The 15953-nt window shown below is 44.9% G+C and overlaps 1 protein-coding gene across 1 annotated transcript in view; it reads left to right on the forward strand.

Moving 5' to 3' along the window:
- XYLT2 (xylosyltransferase 2) overlaps positions 1 to 12529 on the forward strand; it is a 65600-nt gene extending 53071 nt beyond the window's left edge. Inside the window, exons 8-11 of the mRNA XM_070739977.1 lie at positions 2119 to 2381; positions 4156 to 4351; positions 6899 to 7232; positions 9682 to 12529. Coding sequence (XP_070596078.1) covers positions 2119 to 2381; positions 4156 to 4351; positions 6899 to 7232; positions 9682 to 10004 — 1116 coding nt within the window. The 3' untranslated portion in view covers positions 10005 to 12529. The remainder of the gene's footprint in view (positions 1 to 2118; positions 2382 to 4155; positions 4352 to 6898; positions 7233 to 9681) is intronic.
- The last annotated feature ends 3424 nt before the right edge of the window (positions 12530 to 15953 follow it).

Genomic DNA, 15953 nt, shown 5'->3' on the forward strand with positions numbered 1-15953 from the left:
GGAGGGGAGTTTTTCCAACACTCTATAAAGAAGCGCTCGTGCGCCCCCTCCTCAAGAAGCCCTCCCTGGACCCAGCCGTACTCAATAACTACCGTCCAGTCTCCAACCTTCCCTTCATGGGGAAGGTTGTCGAGAAGGTGGTGGCACTCCAGCTCCAGCGGTCCTTGGAAGAAGCCGATTATCTAGGTCCCCAGAAGTCGGGTTTCAGGCCCGGTTACAGCACGGAAACTGCTTTGGTCGCGTTGATGGATGATCTCTGGCGGGCCCGGGACAGGGGCTTGTCCTCTGTCCTGGTGCTTCTTGACCTCTCAGCGGCTTTCGATACCATCGACCATGGTATCCTTCTGCGCCGGCTGGAGGGGTTGGGAGTGGGAGGCACTGTTCTCCAGTGGTTCTCCTCCTACCTCTCCGGTCGGTCGCAGTCGGTGTTAGTGGGGGGTCAGAGGTCGACCTCTAGGTTTCTCCCTTGTGGGGTGCCTCAGGGGTCGGTCCTCTCCCCCCTGCTATTTAACATCTACATGAAACCGCTGGGTGAGATCATCCAAGGGCATGGGGTGAGGTATCATCAATACGCCGATGATACCCAGCTTTACATCTCCACCCCATGTCCAGTCAACGAAGCAGCGGAAGTGATGTGCCGGTGCCTGGAGGCTGTTGGGGCCTGGATGGGTGTCAACAAACTCAAACTCAATCCAGACAAGACGGAGTGGCTGTGGGTCTTGCCTCCCAAGGACAATTCCATCTGTCCGTCCATTACCCTGGGGGGAGAAACATTGACCCCCTCAGAGAGGGTTCGCAACTTGGGCGTCCTCCTCGATCCACAGCTCACATTAGAGAAACATCTTTCAGCTGTGGCGAGGGGGGCGTTTGCCCAGGTTCGCCTGGTGCATCAGTTGCGACCCTATTTGGACCGGGAGTCACTGCTCACAGTCACTCATGCCCTCATCACCTCGAGGCTCGACTACTGTAACGCTCTCTACATGGGGCTACCTTTGAAAAGTGTTCGGAAACTTCAGATCGTGCAGAATGCAGCTGCGAGAGCAATCATGGGCTTTCCTAAATATGCCCATGTCACACCAACACTCCGCAGTCTGCATTGGTTGCCGATCAGTTTCCGGTCACAATTCAAAGTGTTGGTTATGACCTATAAAGCCCTTCATGGCACCGGACCAGATTATCTCAGGAACCGCCTTCTGCCGCACGAATCCCAGCGGCCAGTTAGGTCCCACAGAGTGGGTCTTCTCCGGGTCCCGTCAACGAAACAATGCCACTTGGCGGGACCCAGGAGAAGAGCCTTCTCTGTGGCGGCCCCGGCCCTCTGGAACCAACTCCCCCCAGAGATTAGAACTGCCCCTACCCTCCTTGCCTTTCGTAAGCTACTCAAAACCCACCTCTGCCGCCAGGCATGGGGGAATTAAGACTTCTTCTCCCCCTAGGCTGATACAATTGTATGTATGGTATGTTTGTACGTATGCTGGTTTTATATATTAAGGGGTTTTAAGTTAGTTTTTAGTATTGGATTTTTACTGTACATTGTTCATGACTGTTGTTAGCCGCCCCGAGTTTTCGGAGAGGGGCGGCATATAAATCCAATAAATGAAATAAATGAAATGAGTTCCCCCACGCTTGACGACAAAGGTGGGTTTTAAGGAGTTTACGAAAGGCAAGGAGGGTGGGGGCAGTTCTAATCTCTGGAGGGAGCTGATTCCAGAGGGTCGGAGCCGCCACAGAGAAGGCTCTTCCCCTGGGTCCCGCCAGACAACATTGTTTAGTCGACGGGACCCGGAGAAGACCAACTCTGTGGGACCTAACCGGCCACTGGGATTTATTGTTATCAAAGATCTATCAGCAAACATAAGTTAATTTTCAAAGTGCTGCTAATTCATTTTCATATGCAAATATGTGGGTTTGGGAGCTATAATTAAATTTCCAGGATTTTGCAAGAGATATTTTAGAACAAATTATTATATTGGAAAGTTTTAGATTCCAAGTGCCACACACTGCTTTCTGGTTACACTTCTGTGTTTAGTGCTAAAGATTTAGCATTGCATCCTGTTATGAAACTCTTCCCTCTGCTTCTCTCTTTGTCCCATTTTCCAAATGTCTTTTTCTTTCCAGCAACTCTCCAGACCTACATTTTTTGCCAGGAAGTTTGAGTCCACCATCAACCAGGAGGTGCTGGAAATCTTGGACACTCATCTCTATGGTAACTACCCACCTAACACGCCAGCCCTCAAGGCCTATTGGGAGAGTGTCTATGACCGTGTGGATGGGCTGAGTGGGTTCAGCGACGTCACCCTGACTGTGTACACATCCTTCTCCAGGCTGGGGCTACAGAAACTGACCTCTGCGCCAACCCAGAAAAAAGACAGGCTATGCAGGTAGCGCAAGCGTGTGACAGAGCCTGGGGTTGCTTTGAGAGGTGGGAGAGTTTGGTCTGGATTTCTGGGCCATGGGTCATTTGGCCTGAGGGGGAAAGGCATGTCCTATCCTGCTTGAGAGTTCACTACCTGATTCTTCAGTTCACCCTTATTGACAGCGGGACAGGGTGCTTTATCCTTGGAGAAAGACCAAGCCTCGTGGGATGTAGGTTTTACAAACTGGCAATCATAAGGACATAAGAAGAGCCATGCTGAATCAGGCCAAATCCCATCGAGTCCAGCATTCTGTGTCACTCTGTGGCCCACCAATTGTCCATGGGGATCTTGAGCAGAAAGAGAAGGCAAAACCCTCCCTTTCCCTTGACCCCCAACAAATGATACTCAAGGGAATCCTGCCTGCCTCAACCAACATAGAGGCGGCACAGGGACATCCGTTTCAATAACCACCGATATACTTGGCATCCATGAATCTGTCTAATCCTGCCTTGAAGCTATCAAGGCTGACAGCTGCCACAAACCCTTCTGGAAAAGAATTCCATAAACCAACGACCCTCTGGGTGAAGAAATATTTCCCTTGATTTGTCCTCGCTTTCCTACCTATGAGCTTTCGGGGGTGCCCCCACGTCCTAGTATTGTGTGATAGAGAAAAGAATTTTTCTCTATCCACCTTTTCTATCCCATGCATGATTTTATACACTTCGATCAAGTCACCTCTTAAATGCCGTCTTTCAAGGCTGAAGAGACCAAGGCGTTGCAACCTGCAATCCAAGTTTTGCTTCTGGTCTTTGCATGTAGAGGTTGCTGTCATTTGAGATACCTTAGGTGAGATGGTGGACTTACCGGCATAAAATAACTTCAATTTTTCCATGGCATTAAATGCTTAAAGTAAATAGTCAGAATTTTGAACATGACAACTCAACTTCAAATCTATCTTTAGTCATGGAAACTCACTGAATGACTTTGGTTGAGTTACTCATGATGTATCTTATTTTAAGAGTTGATTGTGGGGTTAACCTTGGAAGAGGAAGGAACTGTTATGGATATCACCTTTAGCTAATGGGAAAAGACTAGACCAAATTACTGATAGGTCTCCTTGATCTTGAAAAAGTCTATAGATGGCTCATAGATGTAGATGTGTCTGGATGTGTGATTTTAAGAACTATCATGTTGGCTAAGAGAACTGATCTTTTAGACTGGTTAAAATACTAAAACCTCAATGAAGGATAAATAGCAATAGCATTTAAGAATAGCATTTAGACTTATATATTGCTCCACAGTGCTTTAAAGCCCTTCTAAGCGGTTTACAGAGAGTAAGCATATATTGCCCCCAACAATCTGGGTCCTTATTTTACCGACTTTGGAAGGATGGAAAGCTGAGACAATCTTGACTCTATTGAGATTCGATCTGCCAAACTGCTGGCAGCCGGTGATCAGCAGAAGTAGCTTGCAGTATTGCACTCTAACCACTGCATCACCAAGGCTCCATTGAACTCACTGGGACTCAGAACATATAAGATATTGTTGTGAGTTTCAAATCTGGAAGTTGGTGGGTTGGATCTCTACTGTTAAGGTGGGCCAAAGCAAGCAACTTATCTGCCTATCTCAGTTTCCCCATCTGCTGTATGAAGGATAACAACAATGAACTTTTCAAAGCTACTCCTAATTATGCATATGAAATGTTCTTACCATTTGGAAGTGTTTTCAGGACTGTTATTACTATTGCTATTCTACTACTATGATTAATATTATTGTAATTGTTATCATATTTCTCTAGGTTTGAGCCACAGGGTTTTCCATCCAGTGTCCACTTGTATTTTTATGACGACCATTTCCAGGGCTATTTGGTGACTCAGGAAGTTCAGAACTCTGCAACTCAACAGGTGGAGTCTCTGGAAATATGGATGATGCCCCGTGGGACTCTCAAATTGGCGGCTAGTGGCAAATCAGCCAACCGTTTGCAGAATCTTGAGGTGGGATTCCCGTTTGTTCTCTCCTGGCTTTAATTAATCAAAATGCTCTCTCTGCTTCAATCAATGTATCCTCTCCCCCCCCCAACACCCCCCCCCCCACACACATTTTATCAATATGCAGCCCCGAGTCTACGGAGAGGGGCGGCATACAAATCTGATAGATAGATAGATAGATAGATAGATAGATAGATAGATAGATAGATAGATAGATAGATAGATAGATAGATAGATAGATAGATAGATAGATAGATAGATGACACCCAGAAGATGCAATAATTAATTCAGCTTCTTGAAAGAAATCATAGTGACTATGCATGGACTTCACATTGCTGAGCAAGCACTGACTCAACAATAATACGTAACAATTTCACTTGATCTGCATTTCTGTTGTATGAGAAGTCCTTTTTTTCCAGTATTTCGCAGCTTCCTCCAACTATTCTGTCTATTCCCGGCTGTGACATCCAGCAGGCCAGCAAGTGTAGACAGAGATTAGTTTTGACTCCTTGATCTTGCATGAAGCTTATGAAAAGTATGAGACGAAAGCAAAGATGACCTCCTCCACTCCAAATAAGGTCATTCAGGAATGCTTGGGCAAGAAAAGAATTACGTGGTTGAGAATGTGATCTGTGAAGAAAAGCCCAAAAGCAATATTGTAGGAGTGGGAACTGAAATAGACGTCTCTGCAACTGCAAAACTTCACTTTTTTCATATGTGGCTGTGAAGTATTGCAATATAATTAATAGGGAGGTATGATGTGTGAGGGAGCATGGTGGCATAGCGGTTAAAGGCACTGAAGTTGTCTGTTAGGAAGCTGACAATCTGGGTTCAAGGGCCAAGTGCTGCACGATGAGGTTAGCTCTTGTTTCTTGCCCAGCTCCTACCCAGCTAGCAGTTCGAAAGCATGTGAGTAGATAAATACCACAGTAGGAAGGCAACACTACTCCATGGGCCTCCGCATACAGACATGTGTCTGGATATATATGCAGAGTAATGCAGGAGAACTAGATATCAAAATATATTGTAGCAATTAATGAACCAGATAAATGACGGAAGACACATGTGTAGTAAACAATAGTTTTACTCTTCAGTGCAAAATATCTTCTGCTTCATTCTTCTATATGCAGGAACTTTACATCAGCTATATTCAGCTTACTTACAAGTAGATACTAAAAATCCAGGTTTCTAGCAGATACTAAAACAATCCAGGTTTCTTCATATCACTACTCTACTCAGTAAAACTACATGACCACAGAAATGTCTTCAGACAATGTTGGTTTCCTCAGCTAAGATAGAACAGAACAGAACAGAATTATTTGTAATCCAAGTGTGATTGGACACACAAGGGATTTGTCTTTGGTGCCTATGCTCTCAGTGTACATAAAAGAAAACAAAATACATTTGTCAAGAATCATGAAGTTCAACATTTAATGATTGACATAGGGGTCAAATAAGCAATCAGAAAGCAGTCAATATTAATATAAATCATAAGGATACAAGCAACAAATTACAGTCATACAGCCACCAGTGGGAGGAGATAGGGTGATAAGATAGAGAGATGAGCACTGTCCCCTAAAGTCAAAGACAAATAGTAAGGGGACACTTTTGTCTTTATGGTGAGTGAATTTTTCTGTCCAGATGGATCATCTTAAAAAGAATGCTGTCAACCTAGATTGAATTTCCTTGTTCGTGCTGCCCATATGGAGTATTTCCAGAGAAACATGAGCCCTCTTGTGGACCACTGAATTAAGAAAATCTTTGACAAGGCAGATTCTAAATCTTTTTCTCCACAGACAGGAGAAAGGGTTTTTTCCTAACAGCATTTGAAATAGAAATGCACAGGGCAAATGTAGTCTACCTTTGTGTAGGAATACAAGTAGCCCTCAACTTACAACCGTTTGTTTGGTTGCCATTTAACAGCACTTTTTAAAAAGTGACTTGTGAATGTTTTTCATACTTAAATGACCGTCACAACATTTTCATGGTCATATGATCAAAATTCAGACACTTGACAAACTGACTTGTAGTTATGACAGTTGCAGTGTCCCAGGGTCATCTAATCACTTTTTGAAATCTTCTAGCAAGTGAAGTCAATGAGGAAGGCAAATTCACTTAACAATTGTTTGAAAAACTTCAGTGATTCATTTAACAACTGTGGCAAGGAAGGTCGCAAAATGGGGCAAAACCAGGGGTGGGCTACTGCCCGGATGGGGGGGACGCAGTGGGGTAGCAAAAATGGAGCTCCACCCCAAAGCACCCAATTTGCACTGAAAGATGTTGAAAGAAAATGCATAAACCACGCCCACGGTGTGGTAGTAAAAATTTTGGTAGCCCTTCACTGGACAAAACTCAATAAGTGTCTTGCTTAGCAACATAAATTTTGGGCTCAACTGTGGTCGTAAGTCGAGGACTGCCTGCATTTTTCCCAAGTGCTTACTCGATGAAATGTTATGAATGTTCAAACTGTGTCTTGCCTATTGAAGAGCACGATTACCATGCCGTAGGTGGGTATTCTGCCCCCTTGCAAACGCCTCTTTTCCACTTTTACAGGTAGGTACTGAGTGGGACCCCAAAGAGAGGATCTTCCGCAATTTTGGTGGCCTGATCGGGCCTTTCGACGAACCAGTGGCTATGCAGAAATGGGCACGGGGACCCAACCTCACAGCCACCGTAGTTTGGATTGACCCCAGCTACATCATTGCCACGTCCTATGACATCACAGTAGATGCCGACGCAGAGTACACCCAGTACAAACCACCTCTCAATCGGCCCCTCCGCCCAGGTGCCTGGACCATCCGCCTTTTCCATTTCTGGGAGCCCTTGGGAGAGAGCCAATTCTTAGTGGTCCCCCAGACCTTCAATCACAAGCAGCCTCTCCGGAAAGGTAAGTGGCCTAAAGTGAGAATGCCTGAAACATATAAGGAGTGTGAACTCGGGAGAAAGATTCAGATAACAAAAGGGATCTCTACTCTCTCTGTGTGTTTCTTTCTGTGTGTGTATGAACTAGAGCAGAGGTCTTCAAACTTGGCAACTTTAAGACTTGTGGAATTCAGTATGGCTGGCAGGGAATTGAATTCTGGGAGTTGAAGTATACAAGTCTTTAAAGTTTGGGGACCTCTGTACTAGCGAGAGAGAGATCCCACTTCTCTTATTTCAAAACAGCTAAACACAAGTTACCTGGTCACCAGATGGGCAACAAATTTTATAAATAAAAAAATGAGCAACGATTAAGGCTTATAAATAATTGGATGCATTGAAAAGAAAAACCCAAAGTGAGCAAACAGAAGTTACAAAAAAAGGCAGGCACAATATTTAAGTGCAACAAGGGATATAGGTACTCTTCCTGGGGAACAAGCATCTTCCAAAAATGAGAAGGCCTTGAGAACAGGCGACGACCCAAGAAGGTACCAATTCTGGGAGACGCAGTTCCATAGTTAATGTGAGGTCAGTCTGAAGGCCTTCCTTGTTCCACTTAATCACACTTCCATTATGGGACATGGAGAAGGGCTTCTCTATCAGAGGACACTATGGATAACCTATTATAGCATTTAGCAATAGCATTTAGACATATATATACAGTGGTACCTCAAGATACGAACCCCTCGTCTTACGAACAACTCGTGATACGAACCCGGGGTTCAGAAAAATTTTGCCTCTTCTTACGAACTTTTTTCGAGTTACGAACCGGCGTTCAGAGACTGCTGGGAAGCCGCGCGGCTGTTTTAAAAGGTGACAGCCGGGCGGCGGGGCTTCCCAGAAGCCTCCCGAACGCCGGTTCGTAACTCGAACAAAGTTCGTAAGAAGAGGCAAAATTTTTCTGAACCCCGGGTTCGGTTCGGGAGGTTGCTGGGAAGCCCCCCAGCCCGGCTGTCACCTTTTAAAACAGCCGCGCCGCTTCCCAGCTGTCTCCCAAAGCCGAACACGGAAGTTCGGCTTTAGCGTTCGGCTTCAGGAGACAGCTGGGAAGCGGCGCGGCTGTTTTAAAAGGTCGCAGCCGGCCTGGGGGGCTTCGGGGGGGTGCTGGGAAGCCCCCCAGGCCGGCTGCGACCTTTTAAAACAGCCGCGCCGCTTCCCAGCTGTCGCCGAAAGCCGGTTTTTTGCGGGGGGGGTTTTGGTTGCACGGATTAATTGACTTTACATTGTTTCCTATGGGAAACAATGTTTCGTCTTACGAACCTTTCGTATTACGAACCTCCTCCTTGCACCAATTAAGTTCGTATCATGAGGTATTACTGTATATACCGCTTCATAGTGCTTTTACAGCCCTCTCTAAGTGGTTTACAGCAGTGTTTCCAAACATTGGCAACTTGAAGAGATCTGGACTTCAACTCCCAGAATTCCACAGCCAGCATTCGCTGGCTGGGGGATTCTAGGAGTTGAAGTCCAGATCTCTTCAAGTTGCCAAGGTTGGGAAACACTGGTTTACAGAATCAGCCTATTGCCCCCAACAATCTTGGTCCTTATTTTACCCACCTCGGAAGGGTGGAAGGTTGAGTCAACCTTGAGCTGGTGGTGAGATTTGAACTGCTGAACTACAGCTAGCAGTTAGCTGAAGTAGCCCACAGTGCTGCACTCTAACCGCTGTGCCATCCTGGCTCTATTATGGGACAAGGCATTTCCAAAGGTAACCCTGTTCTAGCCTGCAGTTCTAATGGGCCAAAGCACTTTGATATGTATAACACAGGGCTAGGCAAAGTTGGCTCTTCTTTGACTTGTCTGACTTCAACTCCCAGAATTCCTAACCCAATCATTCTAACTCAGGAATTCTGGGAGTTGAAGTCCACAGGTCATAGAAGAGCCAACTTTGCCTACCTCTGTGTTATACACATCATCAACCTTCAGTTCCATCCTGTGGCAGCCAATTATTTTGCCCAAAGGCCACCAGCAGTAAGGGCATGGCACGGGAGGGATTCAAGACTACAGTAGTACCTCTAGATACGAGCTGCTCCACATGCGAGTATTCCAAGTTACGAGCCACGAGGGGAGAGAAATTTCTGTTCCAGACCAGAGCTCAAATTCGGGATACGAGCCGAGCGTCCACTAGGTGGCGAAAGAATCCTTGCTTCTGGTTACCTCGGAGGGGAAAAACAAAGTCTAAAGCCATTTGTTCCAGGTACGAGTTGTTCGACATACAAGCTCCCTTCTGGAACGAATTAAACTCGTATCTAGAGGTACTACTGTAATCACTTGAATTGATTCCAGTAGAATTATACAAAATGTTCCATCATGGAATCTTCTCAAAAAAAGGTTCGCCATCACTGACCTAAACTATGGGCAGGTTTATAGGAGCCCTTTGTCTCGCTTATCTCCTCTCTTTCTGTGTTCTGACTCAGATGACGGCAAGTGGCTCCACGCGGGCCCTCCCCGCAATGAGTACATGGAGCAGAATTTCCAGGGCCTGGCTGGGATCCTGAACCTTCCCCGTGTGGACGAGATGGGGCGAGCTTCCCAGCAGCAGGCACAGCTCTTTGGCCATGCTCTAGAGAACTGGACAGACAGCAGCTGCAGCATTTTCTGGTCGGTAGCTGGACTCTGCACGGCGAGCCCTTCTAGCTGCTCGCCCTTGGAGCTTTGTAACAAAACCTCTTGGAGTTCACTGTCCCCGGACCCCAAATCAGAACTGGGGGCTACCAAGCCTGACGGACGGCTGAGGTAGCAGGGGCAGCCGGCAGCACATTCTTGGGATCAAGGAAGCGATGCCCCATGGAGGGCATGGGGTGAGGGGGGGATATGAGCCCCTCCTCTCTGCAGGGAAAACTCTTTTATGACTTCAGCCTGCGAAAATGCGCCAATGTCACAAGGGACGAACAGGAGGACAGAAACCTTTTTCCGTGGCGGGCCTAGAGGTGCAAAATGCGGTGGAGCAGAATTCCCCAACCACCGTTCTCAGGATTTGCTGGAAAGAACCGAAGGCAAGGAAGAGGAGGAGCGACATATTTATAAAGCGAAGCAACGGAAACGTTCTTGAACCAACAGACACTTAGCTCCCTGGCTCCAGCGCACCTAGGCCAGCGGGACCTCATCCATCATGGAGTACGCTTTGCAAGATCAGGACTTTGTTCCCAAATGGTTGCTGGCAAAGCATTCTGGGAAACGACAGGATGGAGTTGAGGAACACAGGAAGCCAGCTGCTTTGACAGACCTGTTTTCCATCTTCTTCTTCCTCCGCCCTTTGGGTTCTTCTTTTCTTTTCTTTTTTATAAAAGTGCATGTGTATATATAAGACAAAAGTGCAATATAGACCACAGTCATCTTACCTCTCTCCCTCTTCTGCATCAGTGTTTCCATTCTCTTCTCCAACCTGTTGTCTTGATGTTTTAATAGGGTATAAAACAAAATTGAGCCCCCTCCCAGGCGTGCCGGTTGGTTGGATCTTGCTGCTAAGATTTGAAAGTTTTCCTTCTTCTTGGGGGTTTGTGGGTGGGGGCAAAATGGAAATGAAATCCCCCTTTCTAGCCTTACAAGCAAAACAGGAGCTGGGCCCTTCTGGCCAATGTGCCAAGCTCCTCATTTAATGGAATTGCCAGTGGTGCCAAATCCAATGTACCCGCTAATGCCTGTTGTGAGGTATCTCAAGCCTTACCATCCCACCTGTCCTTCCTCTTCCAGTGTGAATTTGGGCTATAGCTATGTATTGGTAGAGCTAGGCTAATGGCACTGAGTGTTCTTTCTAAAGGGTCTCAAGCCATCTGAAGCCAAGTTTTATGTATATAGGAGCTGTGACGTTCCTTCAATATATACCAGAAAAAACATATAGCCCCTCCCTGGTACAAAGCTGAAGGGATCAGATCCTGTGGCCTAGAGGTTAATTCTCTGCCTTACAAGGTAGAAACCCCAGGATCAAATCCCAGTAAGGGTATGGCTAGCTAATGAGTCCAGAACAAGGCCGAAATAGATCACTGGACATGTGCTATCTCCTTTTACCTCTCCCTTGGATTCCCCTAACCCAGGGGTAGGCAAAGTTGGCTCTTCTGTGACATGTGGACTTCAGCTCTCAGAATTCCTGAGCTAGCATGATTGGCTTAGGAATTCTGGGAGTTGAAGTCCATAAGTCATAGAAGAGCCAACTTTGCCTACTCCTGCGGACTAACCTGTTTGCTCTCATCCTTTTCATGGTTATTTCTGTGTTGTTTCCTCTTTCCTTAATTTTCCGTTAACACTTAAGCTGGTCAGGTTCAGACAATACTGTGTCCTGCACACGTTTACATGTCCTCACCCTGTCCTCTGCTGGGAGAGCTGTCCCTTTAAGAGCTGTAGCCCCTTCAGCCAAAAACAGACTTCCCATCCTCAGAGAGTGATACCGTTCTGTACTGAATGTTGTCCAATGTCTAAACTTATTTCTTAGTCTGATCTGTTTTCTGATGCATCCCAGAAAACTGAGTGAACCACCCCCAGTTGAACTGGGGCCAACAGTGTCTGAGCTTGTCTTTTTCCTAATGGTTATTGGAGGGGAGGGAGGAAGTATTAAGAAATTATTATTTGGAATATTTTTAATGTGTGCCATGTCAGAATATACTTATCAGGGGTGGAAAGCTGACATCTTCCCAAATTGTTGAGTTCCAGCTTTCAAAAGACACTGCTAGCATAACCAGGGGTTAAAAATGATGGAAGCTGTAATCTGGAGAGCAACATGGGGGACTTAAATGATTTCATGTAGAATGGAATTATTGTGAAAAGGGATTTTAGAATGGGTCTAGCCCCGAATCTCTCATCTCCAGCTGAAACTCTGAAGCAACTTCAGAAAAATTTTAAAAGGACTCTGGTCTCAGGTTTTGATCCAAGCTTTTCAAAAACTGTTAAGTGGTTAACTTCTTGGATCAAAGGCGTAGATGACCAGAGTTGTCTGGTTTTGTTTTGTTTTTTTAAATACCCTTCCGTTTTATGGTCTGCACTGATCTAAGAAGAAACGAAACAAATGGGAATGCTCGTTGATGAGGTATGGCAGAACGCAATTGGTTAGGATCAGTTCCACCACCCATAGCATAGACCATGTTGCTGGGGAAAGAGTAGTACCTCCACCTACTCGCCAAGCTCCTTCTGTATACTGTGCTGAGAGGAATAACTAGGCAGAGTGTCAGCTGCAACCCTTTCCAAAGACTGAGTGCTGAAAAATGTGGTATCAGAGTATTATGTAAAGTTGTCTTATATATGCAACACAAATATATCTATATCTCTACCGTGTGAAGAGTGTGAATTCTTGCAGTTGATTTCCTTGACTCACTCAAGAAATATCAGACTGTGTTTTGCAGGGACGCTGGGGATCCGTAGCAAAACAACCTGCTCTAATAAGGGTATTAGAAGGCTAACACTGGGAGAGCAGGAAAAAGGTGACTGTGTTCCAGGGGCTAAAAAATGGCTTCCAAAAAATTCTATTCACCTTTGCTGCAAGGAAGAATTACTGTATTTTTCAGACTATAAGACACACCAGAGTATAAGACATGCCTTAATTTGGGGGGAGGAAAATAAGGGGGGGAAATTCTACCTACCAGCATCCATCTGGCTAACATCCTTAGCAAACAGCTTGGAACAGGTATATTAGCCTTGCAAAGTTCTCTGTTTTGCAACCTTGTAAAGCTCCATTTGAGAGGTGGTTTTCAGCCTTGCAAAACTCCTTTTTAGAGGCTGCTTTTTCAGCTTTGCAAAGCTCCATTTGAGAGCCTGGGCACATTCGGTGTATACGATGCACCCAGATTTTCACCCTCTTTTAGGAGGGAAAATAATATTCCAAAAAAGGATGGTAATCTAGCACCCGTTGACTGTTGCCATCTTAAACTCTGAACACCAGACAAACTTTGTGCTTCTAGAATGAGGATGGGATGTGTCACTCTTTCCTCCCCTTTCTCCGAGTTGTCCATACAGTTCTTCACTAGCATTATAAAGATCCCCAAATCCAGGATACATTTTTAAAAACCTGGATAATCACTGAATGACACTCAGAATACTATAGTTTTCCTGCAATCTGTGCTGCCAATGAGCGATTGTCCATATTTTTGCAATCTGGATTTAGCAGGCCTAATTTAATCATCTTTAAACAGGTAATCTAGTCCTCAGCAATTTGGTTACCTTCAGATGAGTAAACGTCAAGTCTCTGGATTTTGAAGAATCGCCAAAGTAACTTTGAACTTTGGGAAGTAATGCCCACTTATCTGAAAAATGCTAGGCTGGGGAAGATTGGAATATTAAGTTTAGTAAATTATGCTATTTAAACTCTCAATCTGCACTTTATTTACAAATCTGGATTACTTTGTAAGATTTAGACAACCCATTAAGCCCTAAACATACTGTGGTGAAATTCATTAGGCTGGATCAGAAGTTTTGAAATTATGTAGGTAATTCTTCCAGATTATCTGATCATCATATATTTCTAAATGTCTGCGAAGATTCTCATTCACCCAGGTCATGGTTGTCCCAAAGGTGCTTTATCAAGAGGCAACTGGATTTACTGGGTTTTCTTTGAAGACATTTTGCTTCTCATCCAAGAAAAGTTAATTTGCAGCTGAAGAAACTTCTTGGCTGAGAAGTGAAATGTCTTCAAAGAAAAACCAAAAAGTCCAGGGACCTTTTAGAGAAAAAAGCACCTTTGGAATGATCATATATTCCTATTCAAAAATTAATTTTATCCAAAGCAAGATTCTAGAGTGCACATTGTATGGAACAATTTGACACAGAAGCTGATTTTTTTAAAAAAATTATGCTTTTCCCTTTTTAAAGTTTCCAATTCTCATGGTTATGGGCCAGATGATTTCATCAGCAATGTGGCTAAATTTGAGCAAAGTTTTTAGCAATCAGATTCGAATGGATCGCAGCATCTGTTTTTAATTTCATTACATATCTTCCAAGTTGTTGCAAGTAAGCAGACTTGGGATAGGATTCAGGTTCATTTAAAGCAACAATTGCTTATATTGGATGCCAAATAAAATCCAAGTCAGTAATTATGGCAGTGGAGAGCTATGCAGAAAATGAAGTATTTGCAGAATCTGCTGATAAAAGTATATCAATAATTTGAAGGGGGTCTTTGTTGGATTGCAAACTTAACAGTGTTTGCAGAGTCTGAATGACTTCATTATCCTTCCATTGCAAAGGAGATGAATGAACTAATCTTTGTGGAGTGTTTAAAGGCCACTTGCATAAAAGCTGATATAGAGCTGTCAGGTGCGATTAAGCTCACCATCTCTCTTTTTGCTATCATACATCGAGGCTTTCTACCTTCTGATATTATCAGGTTCTTTTAATGAACCTAATGAGAGCTGATTGAATAAATATGGCATTGTTCCAAACCATTCAGTAAGTAGACTTTGAAACAGCATCAGGGAGATTTATTTTCAATGGCTGGCTAATTGTATGGAAAGGAGGGAAAGGAATGTTAAAAACAGGTGAGTTTGTAGCCTCCATTTGCTGTGTATATGCTCATGCCTTTAAATTGTGGCACTGACCTGTGAGAGTTGAAAGAGTTCTGGCTCTAATCTCAATGGTTTTGTTCCTTAGGGCAGTGATTTTCAACCTTTTTTGAGCCGCGGCACATTTTTTACATTTACGAAACCCTGGGGCATATTGAGGGGGGGACAAAAAAAATTATTTCTCTCTCTTCCTCCCCTTCGCTCTATTTCTTTCTCCCTCCATCTTTCTCTCCCTTCCTTCCTCTTTCTCTCTCCACCCCTCTTTCTTTCTCTTTCTTCCTTCCTCTCTTTTTTGCTCTCTTTCTCTCCCTCCCTACGTCCCTCTATGTCTTTCTCTCTCTCCTTCCCTCCCTCTCTTTCTCTCTCTCTTTCTCTTCTCTTTCTCTCTCTCTTGCTTTCTTTCTCTCTTGTTCTCTTTCTCTCTCGCTCTTTCTCTCTCTTGCTTTCTTTTTCTCTCTCTCTTGCTTTCTTTCTCTCTGAGCTTCGCGGCACACCTGACCATGTCTCACGGCACACTGGTTGAAAAACACTGCCTTAGGGCACATATAGCAAAAGTGCCCTCCGATCTCTGGGATGATTTCAGTGGACCTTGCGAAGACCCAATGCTTGAATTTGATCACATGTGGCTCTTTACTGGATTCTTCATACGGCACGGAAAACCAGTGCTTCTCCCGTTCATTGGTTCATTGCCCGCAAACTCCTAGAAGTCCCAAAGCAGGGGTGAAATGCTCCCATGCTCATGACGGCTCTCCCCCCACCGCCCGCGCTGCTACCGTTCGCCCTGAGAGTGAGAGGCAAACAGAGGCGAATGGCGGCAGTGAAGGCGTCCACTTACCTTATTTTTGTCTGTTTCCGGGGGGTTTTTTTGCTTCTGTGCATGCGCAGAAGCGGAAAAAAACCAGAAATCTCACAGGCACGTATCCTCGTGCAAGATTTGCCTTCTGCATTCTAGTAGGGCCAAAAATGGTGGCCCGCCCCTGCCCCTAGTCCTTCTTTTCATTAAATTAGACATGCCCAATTCCAGCAACCGTTCTTTATGTTTTTACATCCAATCCTCTAATCCAGTGTTTCCCAACCTTGGCAACTTGAAGACATTTGGACTTCAACTCCCAGAATTCCCCGACCAGTGAATGCTGGCTGGGGAATTCTGGGAGTTGAAGTCCAGATATCTCCAAGTTGCCAAGGTTGGGAAACACTGCTCTAATCAT

Source organism: Erythrolamprus reginae, chromosome 2 (genome assembly GCF_031021105.1).
Source record: "Erythrolamprus reginae isolate rEryReg1 chromosome 2, rEryReg1.hap1, whole genome shotgun sequence".
Lineage (NCBI taxonomy): Eukaryota > Metazoa > Chordata > Lepidosauria > Squamata > Dipsadidae > Erythrolamprus > Erythrolamprus reginae.